At 36.9% G+C, this 23,012-nt stretch overlaps 1 protein-coding gene across 4 annotated transcripts in view; it reads right to left on the bottom strand.

The window, feature by feature from the left end:
- LOC103034396 (mediator complex subunit 13L) overlaps nt 1–23,012 on the bottom strand; it is a 167,672-nt gene that overhangs the window by 25,382 nt on the left and 119,278 nt on the right. For 3 of the 4 annotated variants that reach the window (XM_049474575.1, XM_049474584.1, XM_049474582.1), the window contains exons 5-10: nt 12,671–12,822; nt 11,305–11,499; nt 9,497–9,661; nt 5,759–5,906; nt 4,410–4,514; nt 1,596–2,252 (exon numbers count right to left, since the gene is read on the bottom strand). In XM_049474575.1, coding sequence (XP_049330532.1) covers nt 1,596–2,252; nt 4,410–4,514; nt 5,759–5,906; nt 9,497–9,661; nt 11,305–11,499; nt 12,671–12,822 — 1,422 coding nt within the window. The remainder of the gene's footprint in view (nt 1–1,595; nt 2,253–4,409; nt 4,515–5,758; nt 5,907–9,496; nt 9,662–11,304; nt 11,500–12,670; nt 12,823–23,012) is intronic. The other variant, XM_049474578.1, reaches the window with a different exon arrangement.

Genomic DNA, 23,012 nt, shown 5'->3' with positions numbered 1-23,012 from the left:
AAAAAACAACAACACATCTATACTGTATAACCTGTAGAAGTGATATTTATTATCAGCAAATTAGTTTAACAGTGACTGATGATTAATATATTGAATATTTTTTAAATATATTTCTATTACAAATATTGTTGTTTATTTCTTGAACCCTATGCATACTTTGGATTTTCACTTTATGGCCTATAATTCAGTAACTACTATTAATTATATTTTATATACTAAAATTATACAGTAATTACTATTAACGGTTTTGCATCTAGTACAAATTATCCATTGACTGCCACAGCTGATACAGTGACTTATAACTATGAATTATTTAATATTATTGCCAAATGATTCAGTATCTTCTTCTAATAATTTAATAACTACTGTTAATAATTCAGTATCTGGTGTAAATTATTCAGTATCTTCTTCTAATAATTTAATAACTACTGTTAATGATTCAGTATCTGCTGTAAATGATTCAGTATCTGCTATAGAGTAAATAATTCAGTATATACTGTAAATAATCTACTGTTAATTATTTAGTATCTACAATAAATGATATAGCAGATAATGATAATGCTTTAAACAGTTCAGTATATATAATTAATAATTCATTAAAATAATCTGGCATATGATTCATACATGATTCAGTATCTGTAACAAAGAATTCAATATATACTAAAGCTTATTTGGCATCTGGTATAAATAATTCAGTATATACTAAAACTTATTTAGCATCTGGTATAAATAATTCAGTATCTACTATAAATGGTTTAGTAACTGCTATACAGTAAGAGAATAAGCATCTGTTATAAATTATTCAGTCTCTGCTATGATAATCTAGTATCTTGTATAAATGATTCAGCATGCATTAAATACCTGCTGTTGTCAGGGTTCGTACATTTTTTAACCAATAAATTTCCACCATTTCTCAGGACTTTTTCATACGATTATTAAAACATCAGTGCAGACGTGGAAAATAAAACCAAAAATGAACTAAAACTATACTTAAAATTAATTATAGTAGGTCTAAAATGAATCAGATAAAATGTTGACTCACAATCTTTAATAATAAGATGTGTAATAAAATGAGATCCTGAGAGTTCTATTGTGTCGGGCTAAATTACTTAAATAACTGTGCTGATGTTTTTGTTAACTCAAAATAGATTTTCTTCCTCTATAACGAAAACACAAAGATTTGTAGACCAAATTTCCATGACTTTTCCAAAACTTTCTGGGTATTTTTATTTTTCCTATATTTATCCAGGCCTGGAAATGGCTTTTTTCAAATTCCATGACTTTTCCAGGTTTTTAATGACCATACGAACCCTGTCTTGTTTAAGGGCAAGTACTGGCGCAGATACATTTCCTTGAAGGGTTAAAAAATGTAAGAAATGTTAAAATGGTAAAGTGAGCTATACATGATTTAAGTTCTTACATAATAAGAGTATTATAAATAGAATATTAAAGTGTTAATGTGCACCATTTAACAACTATAAATACTGCAAATGCTGGAAACTGACTATTCTAATATTTTTAGAATATTGATGAATATTAACATTGATTAATTTGAAATAAAGATTGGATCAGCTGTATCCTGTGTGAACACATACCTCTTCAGTACGGTTCCTTCACCGGTGCTTTCCAGTTTGCTCTCCAGTAAATCACAGGGCAGCTCTGAAGGCTTGAACTCGGCCTTGTCTACCCTGGGATTCCTGTAGCTCTTCCACCAGCCCCCGCCAGCGTCTCGGGGCACCAGGGAAGCCGTGTACAGTGCCGTCTCGCTCATCTCCGGAGGCGGGGGCATTGGGGGCCCCTCCAAGCAATGGGGCAAGCCCACAGGGGCCTCCATGGCTTCAGGGTCCTGAACCCTTGGGTGCGGGCTCAGCGTAGGGGGCAGCGGTGATACCGGAGAGTGGAGAAGGGATTCGGGGCCTTTCCTGATTGACGACATGGGCTTGGGGTATTTGCAGCTGGGCAGGGAATCCAGCGGAGGGTCCAGAGGCACGAGAGCCAGCTGAGAACCGGCCGGGGGGTCCTGATCCGGACACTGCTGCTGATCCACGGACAGACGGTGGTGGAAGGGGGTTATGGCCACACGTTTAGGACCCTTATCGGATTTGTCGGGTTTGTCCGCAGGTTTGTGTTTGGGTATGGAGGGCGGGGGTAAGGAGGGGGCGGAGGAGGCGGGGCAGGAGGACGGGTTGGCACCGGGTTGTGGGTTGGCACAGGATCCGCTCGCCTGCTGCTGCTTCGCCTGCTGCCTCAACCTTCAAGGACAAAAACACAGGAGCTGATCCAGACAGCCGTCTCACCATGAGGCCAAAATCAGAGCATGGAGTAGAGGTCAATCCACACTACTTTATGATGCTCATGAAACCCCATTTCTTTACCATTAACACACTTACAAATCTATATCAGCAAAAAAACAAGGCCTCCTACTGCAATAAAGAACCCTGGTAGGGCCAGTTCAGTGTATATACAGCATATATACACATATAGATCTTCTTATCATTCAAAAAGCATATTAATATAATTACTTACTCATAGCTCAACAAAACAAGCAGAGAGAAATGCTGGCAAATATGGTAAATATTCACTTGAGATTAAACTGATGTAAATTTTATGAGAGGTTAAGTTAAATTTAGTGTATGGCACAGCTCTGAAAAAAAAATAAGAGACCACTTAAAAACAACGAGTTTCTTTGATTTTACTAAATTGAAAACCTCTAGAATATAATCAAGAGGAAGATGGATGATCACAAGCCATCAAACCAAGCTGAACTGCGTGAATTTTTGCACCAGGAGTGGCATAAAGTTATCCCAAAAGCAGTGTGTAAGACTGGGGGAGGAGAATATACCAAGATGCATGAAAACTATGATTAAAAAACAGGGTTATTCCACCAAATTTGGATTTCTGAACTCTTGAAACTAACAAACTAACTACTTCTAACCTCATTTCCTTCTTGCCCTCCTTTACTCCTCTATCCCATAATTTCCTTTTAACCTTCTTTAGGCCATGCCAAAAAATATTTTTACCTTTAACTATTACTTTTGTACTTCACTATTGTAAGTCGCTTAGGACAAAAGCGTCTGCCAAATGTAATGTAATGTAAAACATTATAATATGAACTTGTTTTCTTTGCATTATTTGAGGTCTGAAAGCTCTGCATCTATTTTTATTATTTCAGTCATTTCTCATTTTCTGCAAATAAATGCTCTAAGTGACAATGTTTTTATTCGGAATTTGGTTGAAATGTTGTCCGCTCTTTATAGAATAAAACACACCTATAAATAGCAAAATCAGAGATTCAGAATCTGAAGTGATCTCTTAATTTTCTTTTCCAGAGCTGTATGTGGTTTGAAATGGCCAGAGAATAACAGTGTGAAACCTCAGAATTAAGTTTTCGTTTAGTTTTTATTTGTGATTACTATAATAGGCACTAACATCAAATAAAAGTCTATATGAAAGTCTGTATATTTATATCTAATGATGTATAATTATAACACTGCTACTTTGCTATGTGCTGATATGCTAGGTTAAGCTTATATGTGGTGGAATAATACAGTACTTGATGAGGTTCGGAGATTCAGGTTCGGAGCTTCAGAGTGCCATTATCGTGCAATACCGGCATTCTTAGATTGTCTCTCAGCCAATCGCATTGCAGGATAAGAACTAACTCAGCTATAATTAAATAAATATATCAGACATTACATATTCTAAACTACATACAAATTATAGGGATGTTTCGGCATTATAATAATAATTTATGTAATGTACAGAATGTTAAAAGCAGAAATTACTAAAACAACTTATGAAGCAAATGTAATGTCATGAAGAAAACTTGAAATCCTTTTTTTTTTTTTATGCATGGTGTACCACCTAGGGATGCTTTACTTATCACCAGTGGTATTTGTACCACAGTTTGGGAACCACTGTTCTAGTCTTAATTAGCTTTCACTCCTTAAAATAACTGTAAGTTTGCTTTAAATGGTTGTTGAAGCAGTACCCTAGTAGACCCTACACCTGTTAATAGAACCTTATGGAACAAATAAGCACCATCTAATACTTTTGAGATATTTTTGATTTAGAACTAATTAGCCAGCATCACTATTTCACTATCTTTACTAATGCACTTGAGGCTGAAGGCAATCAAATCCACACATCATTGGTCTATCTTCTAGCGTAAAGTTCTCAGAAGATTATGGATTGCTACTGCAGCAAATGTAGGATTCAGCTCCCTATAAATACTCAGAGTTGTGGGTACATTTTGTAGGTATTCTGGTCATACAGTAAATCTTCACGTAAACAAAACGCACACAGTGGGCAGTCTGAGCTGAAGACCCTATATGAACAGATGCTGATCTGCTGCTGAGGCAAACAGAACGGTGTGATGAGGAGGACTAAAGGTGAGTAAGAGTGTCCACCTGGAGCAGCTGCAGGGGGCTCTCTCCCCAGGGTCAGTGAAGTCCCACGTGGCCAGTCCGTTTGACACCTCCTTCTTGGGCGTCATGCTGTTGGAGAGACTGCATCTGCGTGGGCGAGAGAAGAGGGAGAAACACTGATGACTCGAGTCTGCTATTTTTACACGGACAGACTGGAAGTCCTGATGGCCAGATATTTACTGAACACAATTTAAACAAAAGAAATAGTGGGATACAGTTAGTATGACCCTATTAATGGAATTCAAAACTTTTTCTTCGGATGGTTTCGCATTTTTCAATGACTTTCACTTTCTACATACACCTGTGAATTTAGTGCACAAGTTTAAATGTTTTGGTGTTTTTTTTTTAAACTAGTAATTTACATATAAAGGGCCATAACGTGGTGTAACGTGAAATAAACCAATCAGTGTGTCACTTGCCATTTAAATACCCTTTAGGAGCAGGTGCACTCTGACTTTGGTGGATTGGTATTTTATAGGTGCAGTGCTTCAGCACTTCTCAGCAGAGGAAACTGACCGGCGTGTTCATCACATAAGTGTTTATTGTTGATGTAAAAGTTGGGTTGGTACGCTGTGAATGTTTGTGTAACAAGAGGGGATGTGCATTTGTTGGGCATCCGTGATGCGCCTGCATTGCCAAGATAGCAATGAACTTCTGTCTGATTGTTTATTTTTGTTCATTTTTGAGGTTTATTTCAGCCAGTGGTGCACCTGTGTTTTCTTCCAAACAGTAATACACCAGAGATTTCCGGAACACACCTCATTTTAAGACCACCACAGCAATCAGCGTAGTTATATTTGCATATTGCTATTTAAACTAAGCAGGTGCAAAGTGCAAAAAAACAGACAATGAGCATCTCAACGCCATTTGAGCAGGGTCTACGACAGGACCTAAAGGGTCAAACCTACACCATATTTTTCGCACTATAAGGCACATATTAGCTAGCGGTTCGTCCCACTTGTTTTAACATGGTTAGCGTGCAGACCACAGTCCGATAATACTATAATAGCGAAAGAGCTAACGGTTAGCATGGTTAGAGGTTAATGCTAATGCTGCTTCAGTCTCTGTGCTGAAGAACTTCATTTTTAGGGACTGTTGAAACCATTAAGTATTATATACTTAATACACAGACAATACAAGTGCAGATAAACAAATCTAAATATCACATGAAGTTTTATATAGCATGAATGACACAATGTTTTAGAAAGTAAGAGCTGCTGATTAGGCTACATTAATTAAATTAAATGTCGTATACATTTTGTCTGTTATATAAACTAGTAAAGCAGTGAGGATGAGTACAAAAAATTAAGCAGAGAAATAAAAAGACAAACCTATGATGTAACTGGTTCACATAGCATTCCTTCCAGGCCTGATGGACCATCTGATTGGTCAGCTTCTTCTCGGTGTGCTTTGGGCTCTGGGCTGGGCCACACTCATGGCTAGCAACACTGGAGACCGCAGTCTGAAATCCACTATCACCTAAAACGACACAATAAAATTCACCACCGGTGATTAACTGCTGTTTGCTTTAATAAGGAGAAAAGTAAACTACTTCAAAACCCACCAGAATGTCCTCTAATTCATTCATCTCAACAACAGAATCAGCTGTATCTTAATTTGCGATTCATTCACCGACCCCTAATTAAATGCTAATGACAAAAGGATGACACGAGAGATGATAACGGGGAATGAGTAAGCGTGCGAGGATTTGCTATCTTACAGTACTTAAGCTCATAATCTGAGTCTTCAAAACACAAAGGGTGACATGCTATAGATGCTTATCAAATAAGTAGCAGTGAAGAGTCAGATTAGGATTAGGAGAATCGCATTTATGGAAACTGGTGGAGATGCAGAGATCCTGTTTTTCCTCTTGTGATAATACTGCGTTAAATATCTGGGGCTGGATTCATAAGAATAAAATTCTTCTTATATATGATTTTCATCTACATTTCATGCATTAGAAAGTTTGGATAAATTGTTTAATTCTCAATTCTCTTCTCTTCTCAATATACACTGCCTCTCTTGGTCAGGTTATCCACTCACATGGCTTTTCCTACCATTGCTTTGCTGATGACACCCAGCTATACCTGTCATTCTCACCTGAAGATTACTCAATCTCTGCACGGATATCGTCGTGTCTCTCTGACATATCCTCTTGGATGAAGGAGCATCACCTTCAACTAAATCTCTCAAAGACTGAACTTCTGGTCATACCAGCAAAACCATCTTTTCAACACAACCTCTCTCTAAGCATCGACTCTCTCTCTCTCTCACCGACAAAGGTTGCTAGGAACCTGGGTGTTATGGTTGATGACCAGCTCTCCTTCACGCACCATGTGGCCTCGGTTGCTCGATCCTGCCGCTTCGCGCTTTATAACATCAGGAAAATTAGACAGTTTCTGACGCAACAGGCCACCCAACTCCTGGTACAAGCAGTCGTCATCTCACGCCTCGACTACTGCAATGCCCTGCTAACTGGCCTCCCGGCCTGCGTAGTAAAACCACTCCAGATGATCCAGAACGCAGCAGCACGTCTGGTCTTCAACCAACCAAAACGGGCACATGTCACTCCGCTGCTCATTGAGCTCCACTGATTACTATTACTATTGGAAATCTATAATGTTTATGAACATAAGTCATAAAAATGGGTTAACAGCTATAGATTTGTTACATCTATCAAACATTAAATCAGTTTAATGCATTTAACATTGCTCCTAATCGGGGGTGTCTAATGCAGCAATTTTGCATGTGCCATGTTAACATATTATATGACGAGGTATTAATGAGGTTTGATAAATTATGTATACGCAGTGAAACATTAAAAAGCATTAAATACATATTAAATATGTCCTCCTTATGTATATATCATACAACCAAACTGCTGTAGTGTTTTAATAGCTGTGCGTCATCGTTTCCAATCTATATTTCTTTTTTCCAGTAAATCTGGGTTATGTTTCTGTGCTGCTGTTAGAAGAACTACTGTGACTAGTTTCCAGTCTGTAGTCGTGATGCAGGTCCAGTGCAGGACTGGCGCATCAGGAGAAAGTGCGGTGTGTGCAGCCTCAGTGGAATAAGATGAGACAGACATGGCAGGGTTAATAATCTCTTCTAGCAGGTAGTAATGTAGGCTCATGGGTCGTTAGCAGAGCCATTAAGAGGAAGTGCACCGTAAGCGTGATTACATTCTGACTGGAGAGGTGCTTGGTAATGAGGTTGGGATAAGAGGAAATGAGGTTGTTGAGGGGGGATCTATGGGGGGATGTAAAGAGCTGATCAGTGTATTCAGTCCTAATGATTAGCTCATCCAAATGAGGAAAGCTTAAGCACACACTGTAATTCTGTACAGGATGTGATCCTTCACTGCTGTGTAATAGAAGCCAAAAGCATGACGCTCTCCATTCAGGGCTTACGTGATATTTACTTTAGAAAAGAGATTTTGTCTTGATGGGATTTCTACCTAATTAGCTCTAGCGCACTTCGGCAGTGTCCTCCTTAACTAAGTCAGATCTGCCCCCGGATTTTACACAGTTTATTCTTTCCTAAATGACTGCTTAAATATTTGAGCAAGATAGATATTTTTTTTACTATTAACATCACTGTTCCAAATGAAAAGGCATTTGGTATTTATGAATAATTCACAGGAAGGTACCTTCCAGGACTTGGACTTGGACCCACCCCAATATATATATATATATATATATATATATATATATATAGTTACATTAACTCACTTTAACATTCCTTTTGCAACCATTTAGTCCCCCCTGGGCAATCCTAAGATCCCTATTACAAACTGTACAGCGGGCAAGACTTTCATTATTATTTTTTGTATTATTTTCATTGTTTTTTACCAGACATGGATATACTTTAGAGTAGTCAGAGGTGAAAGGAGTTTTGATGGGAGCCATGATGCTCCTGAACGCATCCAGTCCAGGAGGGAAAATAAAAAACAACTCCCCGCCCACACTAAAAACTGATTGGCTGGCTTACAGACTCTTTGCAGAGAACAGGCCAATCAGGACCTTCTCTGTTTTGCATACGCATTATGAATATGCACACAATTTTTTCCTTTTTCCTTTCTTTCACACATACGATTGGGGGAAAAATATCTGTAAGTCTGTGTCGACTGCATGCATGTTTGTGTTCACTCTTGGGCCACTTTATTAGGGCATCAGGGAGTCAGGGAGTTATTGATAAGTGGTAGACTCCTGCAACTTCCGGGAACCTTGGGAAGTCTGAATTTAGCGAGTTGCACTAATGCTAATGTTACAATGTACCACATAAAGCAGATATAGTACAAGTTATAAAACTTTGCATTCATATTTAGTATCTGTGTAGTATTTTAAGTAGTATTAAGACCTTACTTCTACCTCTTTGTTTTTGTGTGTCACCCTGTTTATTGTTGTGACAGTTCTTTATTATTGCCCACTATCATCATTTCTCTGTGATAGGAAATTAAAGTTAGATATTTACTAGAGTTTTGTTTTTAAAAAATCTGTTTACCTTTAATGCAGCAAAATGAATTACTGCTGTGGCACAATTTTAGGTTGAGCGAGAAACCTAGCTAACTAACTACGGTAGCTAGCAAGATGAACTACCACAAACGCAATTTTAATGCTTGTTATAAAGAAAAGGACCATAATAAATATAGCACAGAAAGTAAAAAAAATATATATATGTTTTGTAGATTCACGTAGAAGTCAAGTAGTTAGTAGTTATTAGTTAGTAGTTTGTTATTAGTAGTTTGATTACTTCAATAACAATGCTTAATGGTTATTAATCTTATACTGTTGGAAAGCCTGTTAGTTTCCACTTCCACTAAAAGGAGCCACTTAAATTACTTTTTTCAGTTTTTAGTTCATTTGTGTTCCTTAGAGGCCCTGACAGTTTATTGCAAAATTTGGTACAATGGATTTTGTACCATTTTTAGTTGTTGACTGGACCTTAAGGAACAAATGGAAGTGTTCTAAAACTGTAGTGTATATTTAAAACATCAAAAAATAAATAAAGGGCTTTTTGTGCCACAGTAACTCTGTATGTGTATGTGTGTGAATGTGTGTGTGTGCTACCTGAGCAGGGCTGCTCCGGCGAGGTGGGGGGTGTGAGGGGGATGCCGCAGTTGGAGGAGTCTCTGGTGCCGCTCTGAGCGCCCTGAGCAGGCGGAGGCTGCTCTACTGGCAGATCAGCATGAGCAACGAGCACAAAGGCTGCTGGATAAATCATCCTTACTCCACCTGCAGAGGAATGACAGAGAGAGGTGAACACATGGATGGATGTACAGAGCGAGGAGAACAGGAGGTTCAGTACCGAGAGATACCACACAGAGAGAGGTAAACACATGGATGGATGTATAGAGCGAGGAGAACAGGAGGTTCAGTACCGAGAGATACCACACAGTGAGAGGTAAACACATGGATGGATGTATAGAGGGAGAAGAACAGGAGGTTCAGTACAGAGAGATACCACACAGAGTGAGGGAGTGTTCTGGTTCTATAGAATTTTAGAGAAGAGTAAAAATAAAACTATATATACAATATAATTAATTCTATTGGAAAGTTATTGGACTTTACCATCAAAGAGACACTGAATTTAAGTTAGGGTCTTTGTCTTGCTGCATGACCCACCTTCTCCTGAGAATCAGGTCATGAACACGTCCTGACATTTTCCTTTACAATTCTCTGATATAATTCAGAATTCATTGTTTCATCAATGAAGACAAGCTGTTCTGACCAAGACGCAGCAAAACAGGCCCAAACCCTGATACTACCACCACCATGTTTCACATATCAGACAAGATTCTTATGTTGCAATGCAGTGTTTTCCTTTCTCCAAACATAACGCTTACAAAACATTTTTTGAGCTTGTTATGAAGAAAATGACCATAAAACATTGAAATTACACATTAAACTATAGTAATATATATATATATATATATATATATATATATATATATATATATATATATATTATTAAGATACAATAAAAAATTAAGAGGCCACTTTAGTTTCTGAATCAGTTTCTCTGATTTTGCTATTTATAGGTATATGTTTTGAGTAAAATGAACATTGTTGTTTTATTCTATAAACTACGGATAACGTTTCTCCCAAATATCAAATATAAATATTGTCATTTCGAGCATTTACTTGCAGAAAATGAGAAATGGCTAAAATAACAAAAAAAGCAGAGCTTTCAGACCTCAAATAATGCAAAGAAAACAAATTCATATTCTTAAAGTTTAAAGAGTTGGTGGAATAACCCTGGTTTTAATCACAGTTTTCATGCATCTTGGCATGTTCTCCTCCACCAGTCTTACACACTGCTTTTGGATAACTTTATGCCACTCCTGGTGCAAAATTTCAAGCAGTTCAGCTTGGTTTGATGGCTTGTGATCATTCATCTTCCTCTTGATTATATTCTAGAGGTTTTTAATTTGGTAAAATTAAAGAAACTCATAATTTGTAAATGGTCTCTTATTTTTTCCACCCTCATTTCTTAGGAGTAGGGCTTTATGGTAGGGCCAGGGGATGAAATGGGACTGGGCCTTTCTCCCTATGTCATCAAAGCTGTCCTGAAGCTGTTATTTTAATAGAAAAACATGCAACATAATATTGCTTTATAATCTGCAATGATCTTGTTGTTTGAATATTATATAAATTGTCTCTAATGAACAAATCCACCTTAGACATCAGGGGTGGGTTACCTAAAACTTTTTTAAGATTTTCTTTTCAAAGATAATTCTTAGATGGTCGAGCGAGCATCACAGGAAGCAGACACTCTCTTTCTCCATTTTAAGATGCTTTTAATGTTAAGATGCTTCTGTGAAACTGGATCAATATTTCAAACACACAATTATTATTAAAGTAGAAGTAGCACTCACCAACAATGACTTCCAGAGCGACGTGGCTGTGGGAGTCGTAGGTGGGGTTGCTCTCGTCCCGCTCATTTTCCTTGCGCTTCAGCACCATGGGGTAGAAGTGGCTCCACTCCTCCATCAGCTTCCTCACTGCTGGATCACTCATCTTAAAGGCCTGTCCAGTTAGAGTTCCCCCCAGCCCATACGGACTCAGGATCACTGAAAAACACAGAGAACAGTCATGAATATTAGGCTTAAACTTTTCTAATAGCCAGTAAATACAGGAAAATACCAGTTTCTTACTGGTAAATCTGGCGTGTTTTTTCTTTGTTTTTGTCAGTTCCTCTTTGAGGTCTTATAACACAGTAATTATATCAGGCAGCCACATGCCCTGAGCTCTTTTACTCCAGAAGCCATACGGCTGCTCAAATATATAATCATTTAAAATGTAAAAGGAAGCAGAATTGATATATTTTCCTGGAACTGATCATGTTTTGGTCCAAATGTTACCAAGCACCTGGTTTTTTTTTATTTTTATTATTAATATTATTTAATATATAGACTATATATACATATTCACACCTAAGATATCTTTCCAAAAATGGTTAGATTAGAGTGTTTATGAGTTTACAGCATAAGAATATTGATGATAGTTCATTACATGACTTATTAATTATTACTTTGACTAAACACATGGAGAGCATCAGGCAAAGCTTTTTAACTTGATAATCACACCTCTAGGATACATGTAGATACTAAAAACCTGACACAGCCTATGCCTTTCAGTATTTTAATCAGGACACACAAAGAAAACTATGCACAAAAATGTAAACTTTTTAGTCTAAATAAATAAAATGTTTAGTGCAAAATAACTACTTAGTAAAAATGTGCAAGTAAAATAAAAACTATATAAAGTAGTGTGCGCATCATACCTTGCTTTAGTTTGAGTGCAGCAAGTTGTACACTTTTTCTGTGGACACGTTTGAGTCATTTATTCAAAAAGTGAGAAAGGAAAAAAATCAATAAGGATGTACTATGATTAAAAACAAGTTAATTGAGGAATACCTTGGATACTGAATGACTAAATTCAGTTTACATTTTTTGAGAAGATATATCATAGAAACACTCAGCCATACATGAAGTAAGTTACATAGAAAAGGGTCATTTTTGAACCATGTTGCGCATTAGAGGTGTAGTGAAACAAAAAGGGCTTTTATTCAAAAAGTTAAAAATGATCAAATTAAATAATGATCTACTATAATCAAAAACAAGTTAGCTGAGGAATGCCTTAAATATTGAATTAATAAATTAATTTATTGCAAAGATATAGAACATTTAAACTCAGCTGGTTCACTTTAACGTTAAGTAAACATTAGAAAGGCTGGCTCACCCTGTATGGGGCTGCTGGAGGTCTGGGCCAGGCGCACATGCTCCTCAGTGATGTGGTAGGCAGGCTGGTGCTGAGCGATCTCCACACTGGTGCACACATTACTCTCACCATGCAGGAAGAAGGAGAAGGAGCAGGAGAGGTGCTCACTGCTGCTGTAGAGAAAGAGAGAGAGAGTCTCAGTTTAGACAGGATTAATATATACCGTATATTGAATATATGGCTGATAATACTACAGTACAGTTGTTAGCAAATTTTCATGTAGGTGTGTCTCTTGAAATTACTATAAATATCCAACTATCCAGTTAAATCAGTTCTGCTCCATCTGCTCATGCTGAAGTTTTACAGTGTGTTTCAGGTGGGACAGCTTTTGGATTTAGGCCCAATAGCAAGCAGCCAATCAGAACAAAATTTTAAAAGCATCCTATGGATGTTTCTGGTACATAATAAGTGCATAGGTTTGTATTAAACAGGGTTCATACACTTTTTAACCAATACATTCCCACCATGGCTTTGTCATGACTTTTCCATGTTTTCAAGGCAAATTTGGCTAATTTTCATGACTACGATCTTTAAAACATCAGTGCAGACATGTACAATACAACAAAAAATCACCTAAAACTATGATTAAATGATTAAAATAAAAACATATTTAAGCAATGTTGGCACTTTCTTTAATGATAATAAAATGTGTGTCAGATCCTGAGAGCTCCATCGTATAGGGCTAAATTACTGAACAAACTCTGTGCTAATGTATTTTTATTAGCTTAAAATAGTTGATAAATAGAAATACACATTTGTGAATTGCACATTTCCATGATTTTGCACTTTTCCATGAGTATTCAGTAAATAATATGCTAAATGATTCCTCTACTTTCAGTTTACCTGCATCCACATATAGTGATCTGTTCCAAATTAAATAAAATGGCTTCTTTTTAAAAGTTTTTTTAGTCCAATCATGACAAAATAAAACTATTTTGTAAGAAATATATATTTATGTAAGGAGCTTAATCACTATATATATTGTTTTTAAACAGTCAATAAAAGTCAATAAAAATTCACTAAGAAGAACATAATGGATAATATTGAGAAAAGAAAAAAAAATCACATCATTCTTACAGTATAAAGAGAGTTCATTTACAAAACAGAACAGAACAGAAGTTTGAAAAAAAGATATAAGGTCATTAAAAGATAATACTATTTATTTTGCAAATATTTTGTAGAGTACCTTTATAATAGACAGTCATGTTTTGTGAACGAACACCATGTCATCAATTGGATCAGCTTAAAAAAGATGAATTCTCTTATTAGAAAAAAAAGATGTCTAAATATTTTTGGACATATTGTGTGTATATATGTATAGGGTCTAAATATTTGTGGCTGGAATTTACAGCTACTGTATATTAAATCTAAAAAGGTTAAAATATGTTGTTTTTTTATTGGGCAGTTATTCAAAAGTGGTTCTTCCAAAAGTACCAGAAGTGCACAAAAGTTAAACATGCATGTAATTAACTGTCAGAACGGAATGGATAAAATTATAAATTATTTAAACAATAAAATGTAAAGTATTTACAAGACTGCTTATTAAAAACAACATTAAACTAATAAATTAGTAAATTTTTCTTTTAAAAAAGGGCTCATATGGGGTGCGCGTCATTTTGGTCCCTAATCTGCCAAGGTCCTCACAATGCAGGTCTGCAGTCAGACCCTATATCGTCGCTGTCCAATGAAAAACACTTATCTCCAAAACAGCAACTTTACAGGAGAGAGAAAAAACCTTGTTAACTTTCAATGGAAGTCAATGTAAAAAGAGTTTATTTCAGGTCATTTTGAAGAGTTTGTATTGGTCCGTTCATCAAGACATTTTGGCACAGTGTAAGGGACAGTTTGTTTGTTCAAATTATGTAGTAAACTCAAAATCGACAAAAATGGAGTTAAGTGTTTTTCATAGGACAGCAACGATATGCTTATCCATATTTGAGCTGGTCTCCACAGCTATAAGTGTGTAAATATGTGTGTGTATGTGTGTGTGTGACACTGATCCGTCTTTCACCGATACGTCCAGAAGAGGGCGCTGATCTCTCAGAGGACTGAGGCGATCTGTGTGGTACATGAGCATTCCTCAAGCTCACCAAGAACAACAGAACACTGGAGTCATAACAGCAGGCTGTTTCAGCACACACCCGCTGCTAACACACACACACACACACTCACACACACATACTTCTGCATGTCCTGGCTGCATTAGCTTTCCACCGCTACTCCTCACATTTAAATAATTCAGATTCCTGCTGTGCATGAATCTAACAGAAAGAAAAAAAAAATCACACACACACACACACACACACACACACTTACACACACACACACACACACACCCTCCACCAATACACTCCCCCTCCTCCCCCTGCAGTTCTGTCCTAACACCATACACACGCTATTTATAGATGCATAGGGTGCCGATGGGAAAAGTCTCTTGTTAGAGCATTGGAGCAGGCCACAGATATGTATACACCCCCCCCTCACACACAGACACACACTCTGATACACGCAGATACACACACACAAACACACACACTTGTAACCCCATTCAGCGTGTAGTCCGCAGCCTATGAAAAGCATGTTGCTGAAACATCCTCCCAGTCCGCTGCTTTGTGCTCCGCTCAGAAACACACCATCCTTTTGTACCCGAGCAGATCCCAGCCCTGCCTGCTACTGATGTGACAGTGCAGGAGTCAAGCAGGTAAACAGGACACTGTGTGACTTCCTAACGAGCACAGGAGTTCAGTACACACTCCTCAGCAGCCAACACACTGCTCATTATAATCCTCTTACAATATATACATATAAATATATATATATATATATACAGGCCTCGGGAATTCACTGAACATTCTGAAATTGGCACAGTGCACCTATTAGGAACCCCATAATGGGTCTAAGACTGATATCTCTATGGCAAAAAATGACTGAATATCACTGATATGGCATCCTGTCACAAACAAGAATGTTCCAAACCATTATCATACCCAAATAGTCACTGTCACATACAATATAACTAGAATATATAATCAGGTTTACTGTGCTAAATAAAGAACAGACAAGTAACTACATCCCTTCAATTACAATATGTAATATAATATATAATGTAATATATATATATATATATATTATTTTTATTCTATTTATTTCTAAAAAATACATTTAAAAAACATATACATAATAAAAAAAACATTTTATTTTATTATTCTAATTATTTATCTCTAATAATCTCCTAATATTGTTACCTCTAATGGTTTAAATAATAATATAATGTAATTTGATATTAAACTTGTGTCTAACTTCTGCAATAGAGCTTTTTGAGAAATATCTCTCTGAATACTTAAACACAATGCTGAGCTATCATCTGCATCAAATTCTGTTTCTCATACTCACAGAAAAAAAACAGCAAACATACAGTATATAATTATAGTAGATTTGTTATAATTATAAGTATTATTTTTATCAGAATAATTTTTTTTCTAGTAAGTCATAATAGTATTATCCATATTATCATTGCACTGCATGATAATTAAGTCATTCTTAAAGACTCTGAAGTAACTTTTTTTCAGTCTGTAGAGATTTGTATGATAATAGTGATGCATGTTTTATACTGCATATAATTATAGTAGATTTGTTATGATTATAAATAATAATATTATTATTATAATTATTTTTACTAGTTATAGTCATAGTATTATTAGCCATATTATTATTGCACTGCATAATAATTAAGTAATTCCTAAAGACTCTGAAGTAACTTTTTGTCAGTCTGTACAGATTTGTATGATGATAATAATAATAATAATAATAATGCATGTTTTTTTATTGTCTGTGTTCACACTGATGTGCTAAAGGAAACTCGTTGTTTGATGGAGATTATTCTGACATTATCTGGAGTAATTAACTTAATAATGAACCTTAATAATTGAACTCAACAATAACAGAGCATGCATAACTACCAAAATACGTTAAATGCTTTACTGGAATAATACAGCACTATTTTATTTACAGATGAGTCATTTATGGCCAGTGAAGGCATCTGAGCGGTGAGAGAGAAACAGTGTGTGAGAGAAAAGAGGGCGGGGCGTTTTGGCGTGCGCTCCATGTTGACACGGGAGCCAATCATGCGCGTGTATCCTCCCGCTCCGATCCCAGATCTTATCAAAGGCTTAGACAAGCCATCAGAGGCGATGGCGATAACACCCTCTCTGATAGCATCGCGGCGGCGGCTGGGGAGGGAGCACAATAATGCTCTGCTGAATGGCCTCTTAATGTGTTTTTACAGTACAAGACCAGCTTACAAACAATATCACTATACACAGTGTACTCGCACCATTATCATACACAGAATTCCAGGAAACGCTGAACACAAACACTGGAGAAGCTCGGAGAAATCAGAACAAGACACAACGTTAACACACACACATCACTCAGAAACATCAGAATCTTATGATTATTTAATACTACAATGATTAAACCTATACTATGACTAAATCAGTGATAATAAGCTATGACAGAGCACTGTATTAAAATTTAATTTACTTCAGTAGGATTATCTTGAATTGTGTTAAAAATACACAATAGACAACTGTGATCAGAGGAAACTACTAACACAATAGAATATTGCAGACAATAAGAAAAATATGTTGTATATATTGGCCTTTATTATTTCATTTTATCACTGTAATCAACAATAACTTGCTAACATTAAAATAGTTAAATCTCCACCCTGTGCCTTTCAATACCAGACCCTTCACATATCCACCTCAGATACTGAACTGAACTTTACTGCACTTATTCAACCCCAAAACAAGACTAGATCTCTCTCACTTGACATTGAAAAAAAAAACTAAAAAACTAAATCAACTACCAACTTTTTTATTATTTGTAATTGTGTATGTGAATTATGTGAAACCCCTTCTGTGGGACTGCCTATCACTAGTGATGCCCCAAACACACACATGCCTCCTCCGATACACTTGAAGTAATTTCCCGCCCCTTTTCCAGCTCCCCAGCTCATATACATCAGCTCACAGATGCCTGTGCTGGCCAACATCACACTAGGAGCGATTAGAAGAGAGAGCGCCATCTACCAACCCAGAGAGAGTAAGGCCACTTGTGCTCTCTTTGACTCCGGCTGCTAATGGAGAAGCAGCATGGTATGATATTTGTATTTGTATTGCCCAATTGTAATATATATTTTACCATTAATAACATCTTACCAAAATATATAAGTGCTTTGTTTTTAAAACAGATAAAATGAACATTAAGGCAAATTTGGTTCACCCCCCAAAATGAGTGTATTATGTGGCCCCTTAGGAAAATGAATTGCCCACCGCTGCTTTAAACTGATTCAGTACATCCGTGCATTTGTACACCCCGACTCAACAAGTAATCCAAACTTCGGCACTGTTCAATGAAAAATAAGTATCTCCAAAACAGAAAAAAAAAAATTAACTTTTAATGGAAGTCAATGTAAAAAGAGTTTATTTCAGTTCATTTTGAAGTATTTCTTCTGGTCAATTCCTCAAGAAGGGAATTGTTCAAATTGTTCAAACTGTTGGAGAATGGAGATACTTGTTTTTCATTGGACAGTGGCGATTTACAGTGTCATGCAAACAAGATCCTTCTTTAAGCAGCAACAGGAGAATAAATGTTCTTTGTGTTTAAATTTTACCAACTGCTGCTGTTTTAATTTATTTCTATTGATTTTTAATTTATTTATTTTAGTGTAACCAGATTGAAACTCAATTTTTTTTAATATATTTTTTTTATTCTCAACTGTAAATGCCTAAATTAATTGAAAATGAGGATTACCCTCAAATGTGTTCAGAGTGGAAATAAAGATTTGACTGATTTATTATTATTTATAATTAGATCATTTTAAGTGCATTTTTACAAAGATAGTACAAAGATAAAAACAACAAAAAAGGACAAATCCCATTAGTTACTTTTAAACATAGTATTTTTGGACACTCAATGAAAGCTCTGCTCAGTAGTGAACTCTACAACCGGGTCCAGATTTGAGTTTCAGATGTACGCGTGCACGCGCGTGTGTGTGTGTGAGTGTGTGTGTTGTTTGTGGTCACGAGTCCCAGAGGATGAAGTGGTGGTATTCTGAGCAGGAATAAAAAGCAGCAGCTCTTTTCCCTGTAGCTTTGTGGCTTACGGTACCAGCCAGCTGGGCATCGGCACACTGGCAACGTGAATAACACTCTGTGTTATAACGCCATGTTACCCAACTGACCAAAACAGAGTTACAGTGCACTGACTGGTAAAATTTACACTCTCTGACCCTCATTAAAACTGTGGCTAAACCTGATACAAAACACACAGTAAAATTGTATTTTGGTCCATCTGCCCCATCTGCAAATCACTGAATAAAGCTAGCGAGATTATAGTTTATAGTATTATTCTATAAACTATGGAGAATATTTCTCCCAAATTCCAAATAAAAATACTGTGAAAATGAGAAATGGTCAAACTAAGAAAAAAGATGCAGAGCCTTTAAACCCCAAATTCGTATTCATAACATTTTAAGATATTAAGATATTTGGTGGAATAATCCTGGTTTTTAATCAGTCTCCTCCACCAGTCTTACACACTGCTTTTGGATAATTTTATGCCACTCCTGGTTAAAAAAATTAAGCAGTTCAGCTTGCAGTTGGCTTGTGTTCGTCCATCTTCCTCTTGATTATATTCCAGAGGTTTTTAATTTGGTAAAATCAAAGAAACTCATCATTTATAAGAGTTCTCTTATTTTTTTCCAGAGCTGTATTTAATGTAATTGCATTTAAATAAATCTTTCCTAGGCCACTAAGAGTTTTCTGAAGTAAAGCTTCAGAAAAGATCATTTGCGGGTTAGAGACGTGATTCTCTATACAGTTCCAAGCTGAGCTTCTGAAACGACTGCAGTCATATTGGCCATGACGATCCTGTCATGTTACATACTGTATATGGCAATGAGAACATACATGAATAAAAGATCATGTTAATATATTCTCAAGTGAGGCAGGGAAGAATTAGAGATCAAATAGCGTTGCATTTATGATGCGTATATGAGTGAAATGTACGCACTCTGATTGCTCACTGATGCAGAGCGCCACAGCACTGCACTAATGCACTGTGAGGAGTCTCACTCACACGCACATTACACACATGACCAGCGTGTGCTCTTCATCCCTGTGCACACTGGCCTGCAGAGCTACTGTACCCGCATAGTATTAATAAATAAAGGGACAAGATGCTGGCTCATGGCTGGAAAGAGAGAATGAGAGCAAGAAAATGAGAGAGGAAGAATGAGAGAGAGAGGGAGAGAGAGAGTGTGGAAGAAACAGTGAGGAAGAGAGAGAGATGTCTAAATCAATTTACAGACACTAGTTTAGAAATGAAACAAAGCGGGGGCAAAACATCCGCTTCCTAACTCGTCGTATTGCTGCTGTTTAAAGTTTGAGTTACATGACTAAATACAGAATTATATAATGACACCCATTAACATTCATTTTACTTTCTACAGTTGTATGCAAATGTTTGAGTGCTTCTGGCGGACGGCAAAAAACACACACTTTGTTGTTGGGTGTTGTTGTTTTTTTTATTGATTTGAAAGAAGTAAACAGCATAAGTAGCAGACTATTTTAAACATTTGTGTACAGTCTACAATTATTACTTTTTTAATATCTCTGATTAATGTAACAAATATTAAAATGCATTTTAAACCATGTGCAAAATGTCTGGATACCTTTCCAGCCTTAAAGTTTCAGAACCAGAAAAAGTTTTTAGATGTTTAATCAGCTTTTTTCACAGCTGAAAAATCCAGACCATCATGGAAACCATGGTTTAGGTGTCTGTTACATTGCATGTATTTAGTCCAGTTGCAGTTTAGTCCATGCTTCATGTATTCCAGAGAGAACTTGAGGTGTAGTAAAGATGTAGCTACTTAGGTTTTAGTGAATGTAAACAGAATATTTCATGGATGAATTAGATGAATTATTAGATGATTATTAGATTATTCTTCTGTTTCTCTGATCCAGAGAACTGCAGTAGCACCGTCCTGCTTTTCTTTTTTCGTGTTTACATCTGTGCGCCACGGAACGCTCCGTATTCCTATTGGTCAGAGTCAGGGAGCACGTCATGGAGCATAAAAAACTAGGCGATAAAATACAAAAAATTCTAACATGTTAATCTTTCTGTCGGACGCTCCGACAGCGTCACTCACGTCAAATTACTGATCTTTGACTGTGCCACACTACACGGACCTTTTTTGCTCGCGACACTGAAATTTGGATCCGACGCACGCAATGTGTCTGCGCCGAAAAAATCAGGTCAAAATCGGGCAAAAATTGTGTAGTCTGATCCGGGCATAAGTGCGCTAGCTAACATTTCTGAAGAACATAAGATTTTACTTTGGTGTGGTTAACAGTAAAAAAAAAAAAACACTGTGAATGACATATAGTAATTACTTATTTTGCTACCACTTTAAAATAAGACTACCATTATAAAGGGTTTATAAACAGTTTACAATTAGTTTATTAATGGTTACTAATTACGTTGTAAATGCCCTAAAAATCATAAATAATCAGTTATAACACATACGTAGAAAGGGCAACAATGACCTGTTGTTATCTTGTTGCCCTTTCTACATATGTGTTATAACTGATTACTAATGATTTTTAAGTCATTTAAAACCTGATTAGTAACCATTAATAAACTAATTGTAAAACATTTTAAACCCTTTATGAACATTTTTAAAAGTCTTATTTTAAAGTGGTACCCTTATTTTAATTCATGAATTGAAGCAAGTACTGTTAAGCTGATTAATGAGCTGGATTAGTTCTCTCACTGAAATCAGAACTTCAATATAAAAAAAAAGTCCCGTTCCTTCCCAAAATGAAGATTCTGATTGGTTATGCCTGTAAGTTAGTCTCTCTATATTTTCTCCTCAGTAAATGAATAGAGGAATACTCCGTGTCTTTTTGGAGGGGTGGGGAACAGCCGGTTTGTACACGCACTCTCTTGCAGTCAGTCTGAAACATGACACTAGACAAATGTACATAAGCTGTACATGACACAGAACACACACACACACGCTCACACACATTTTCACACACTCACACAGAGCCACCCCGGGGATGGTAAATGGTGTGTCCGTGCGCCGCTCGCTCCAGCGCTGTAGTATCTGATTGATTTCAGTGTAAAAGTATTAATTGTGCGCAGTGCCAGCCTATTAAAGCATGCTGGGACAGCCGTGTTAAGCATGTAGCCATCAAGTGTGTACAGCGCTAAATAATTCACCCGCTTCTGCTCACACCGCAGAGTCTTCCTCTCTCACACTCACTTACACACACACACACACACACACACAGATATGCATCTACTTACATTACAATTAGCACATTCAGCAAGGGCTGTTGACATGTAATCAAACACCAGTATGTAAACTCTCGACGTGGTGAAGGTGGGTACTAGCCGGCGTTAAAATTGCTACTGTATTCATTCAATTTACACACACTGGCATTAATTCACATCAGTTGCTTAGTTATTATGTGCATGAAGTATACAAAGTAGTTGTGTTACAGAGTGAACCCAATAGTGATTGAAGCCTTAATTCAAAGCCTTAGTGTTTTATATGTACTCCTAACTCCTAAATCACAAACCTGTATAAAATCACAGTCACGGGCGCCAAGTGGTTCGGCGGTTTAAAGAGCTGCCACTATGAGCAGGAGGTCGCAGGTTTAAACCCAGCGCTCAGAGGGAGCAAAATTGGCCCTGCTCCCTCCGGGTGGGTAGATGGCGCTCTCTCCCCACATCACTAAGCGATGATGTCCCCAGCACAGGGCGTCTGTGAGCTGATGTATCAGAACTGAGTCACTGCGCTTTTCTCTGAGTGTGCTGTGAAGCTGCTCGGCAATGCTACATCAGCAGCAGCTCGAAAAGAAGCAGTGGCTGACTTTACATGTATCGGAGGAGGCATGTGCTGGTTTTCACCCTCCTGGTGTGTTGGGGCATTACTAGTGATAGGGGGAGTCCTAATGAATGGGATGGGTAATTGGTTGTGCAAAATTGGGAAGAAAATAGGAAAAAAAAAATAAAAATTAAAATAATAATACAAAAAATACAGTGATGTACCGTGAAACCGTCAGAATCTTAAAAAAATACTCTGCTATACATTTTTGTTCATACTGCCCAACACTACTCTGAACAAACTGGTTCCTTCCAACCTGTCTGATTTACTTCTTCACTACAAACTATTACATTCTCATGTTTTCTTTAGCTGAACTGGTCCTACATTCTGACTTTCTTTATA

This window comes from Astyanax mexicanus, chromosome 1 (assembly GCF_023375975.1).
Source record: "Astyanax mexicanus isolate ESR-SI-001 chromosome 1, AstMex3_surface, whole genome shotgun sequence".
NCBI classification, from domain to species: domain Eukaryota; kingdom Metazoa; phylum Chordata; class Actinopteri; order Characiformes; family Acestrorhamphidae; genus Astyanax; species Astyanax mexicanus.
Note: the sequence above shows the minus strand (reverse complement) of the source record. Positions and strands in the feature narration are given on the sequence as shown.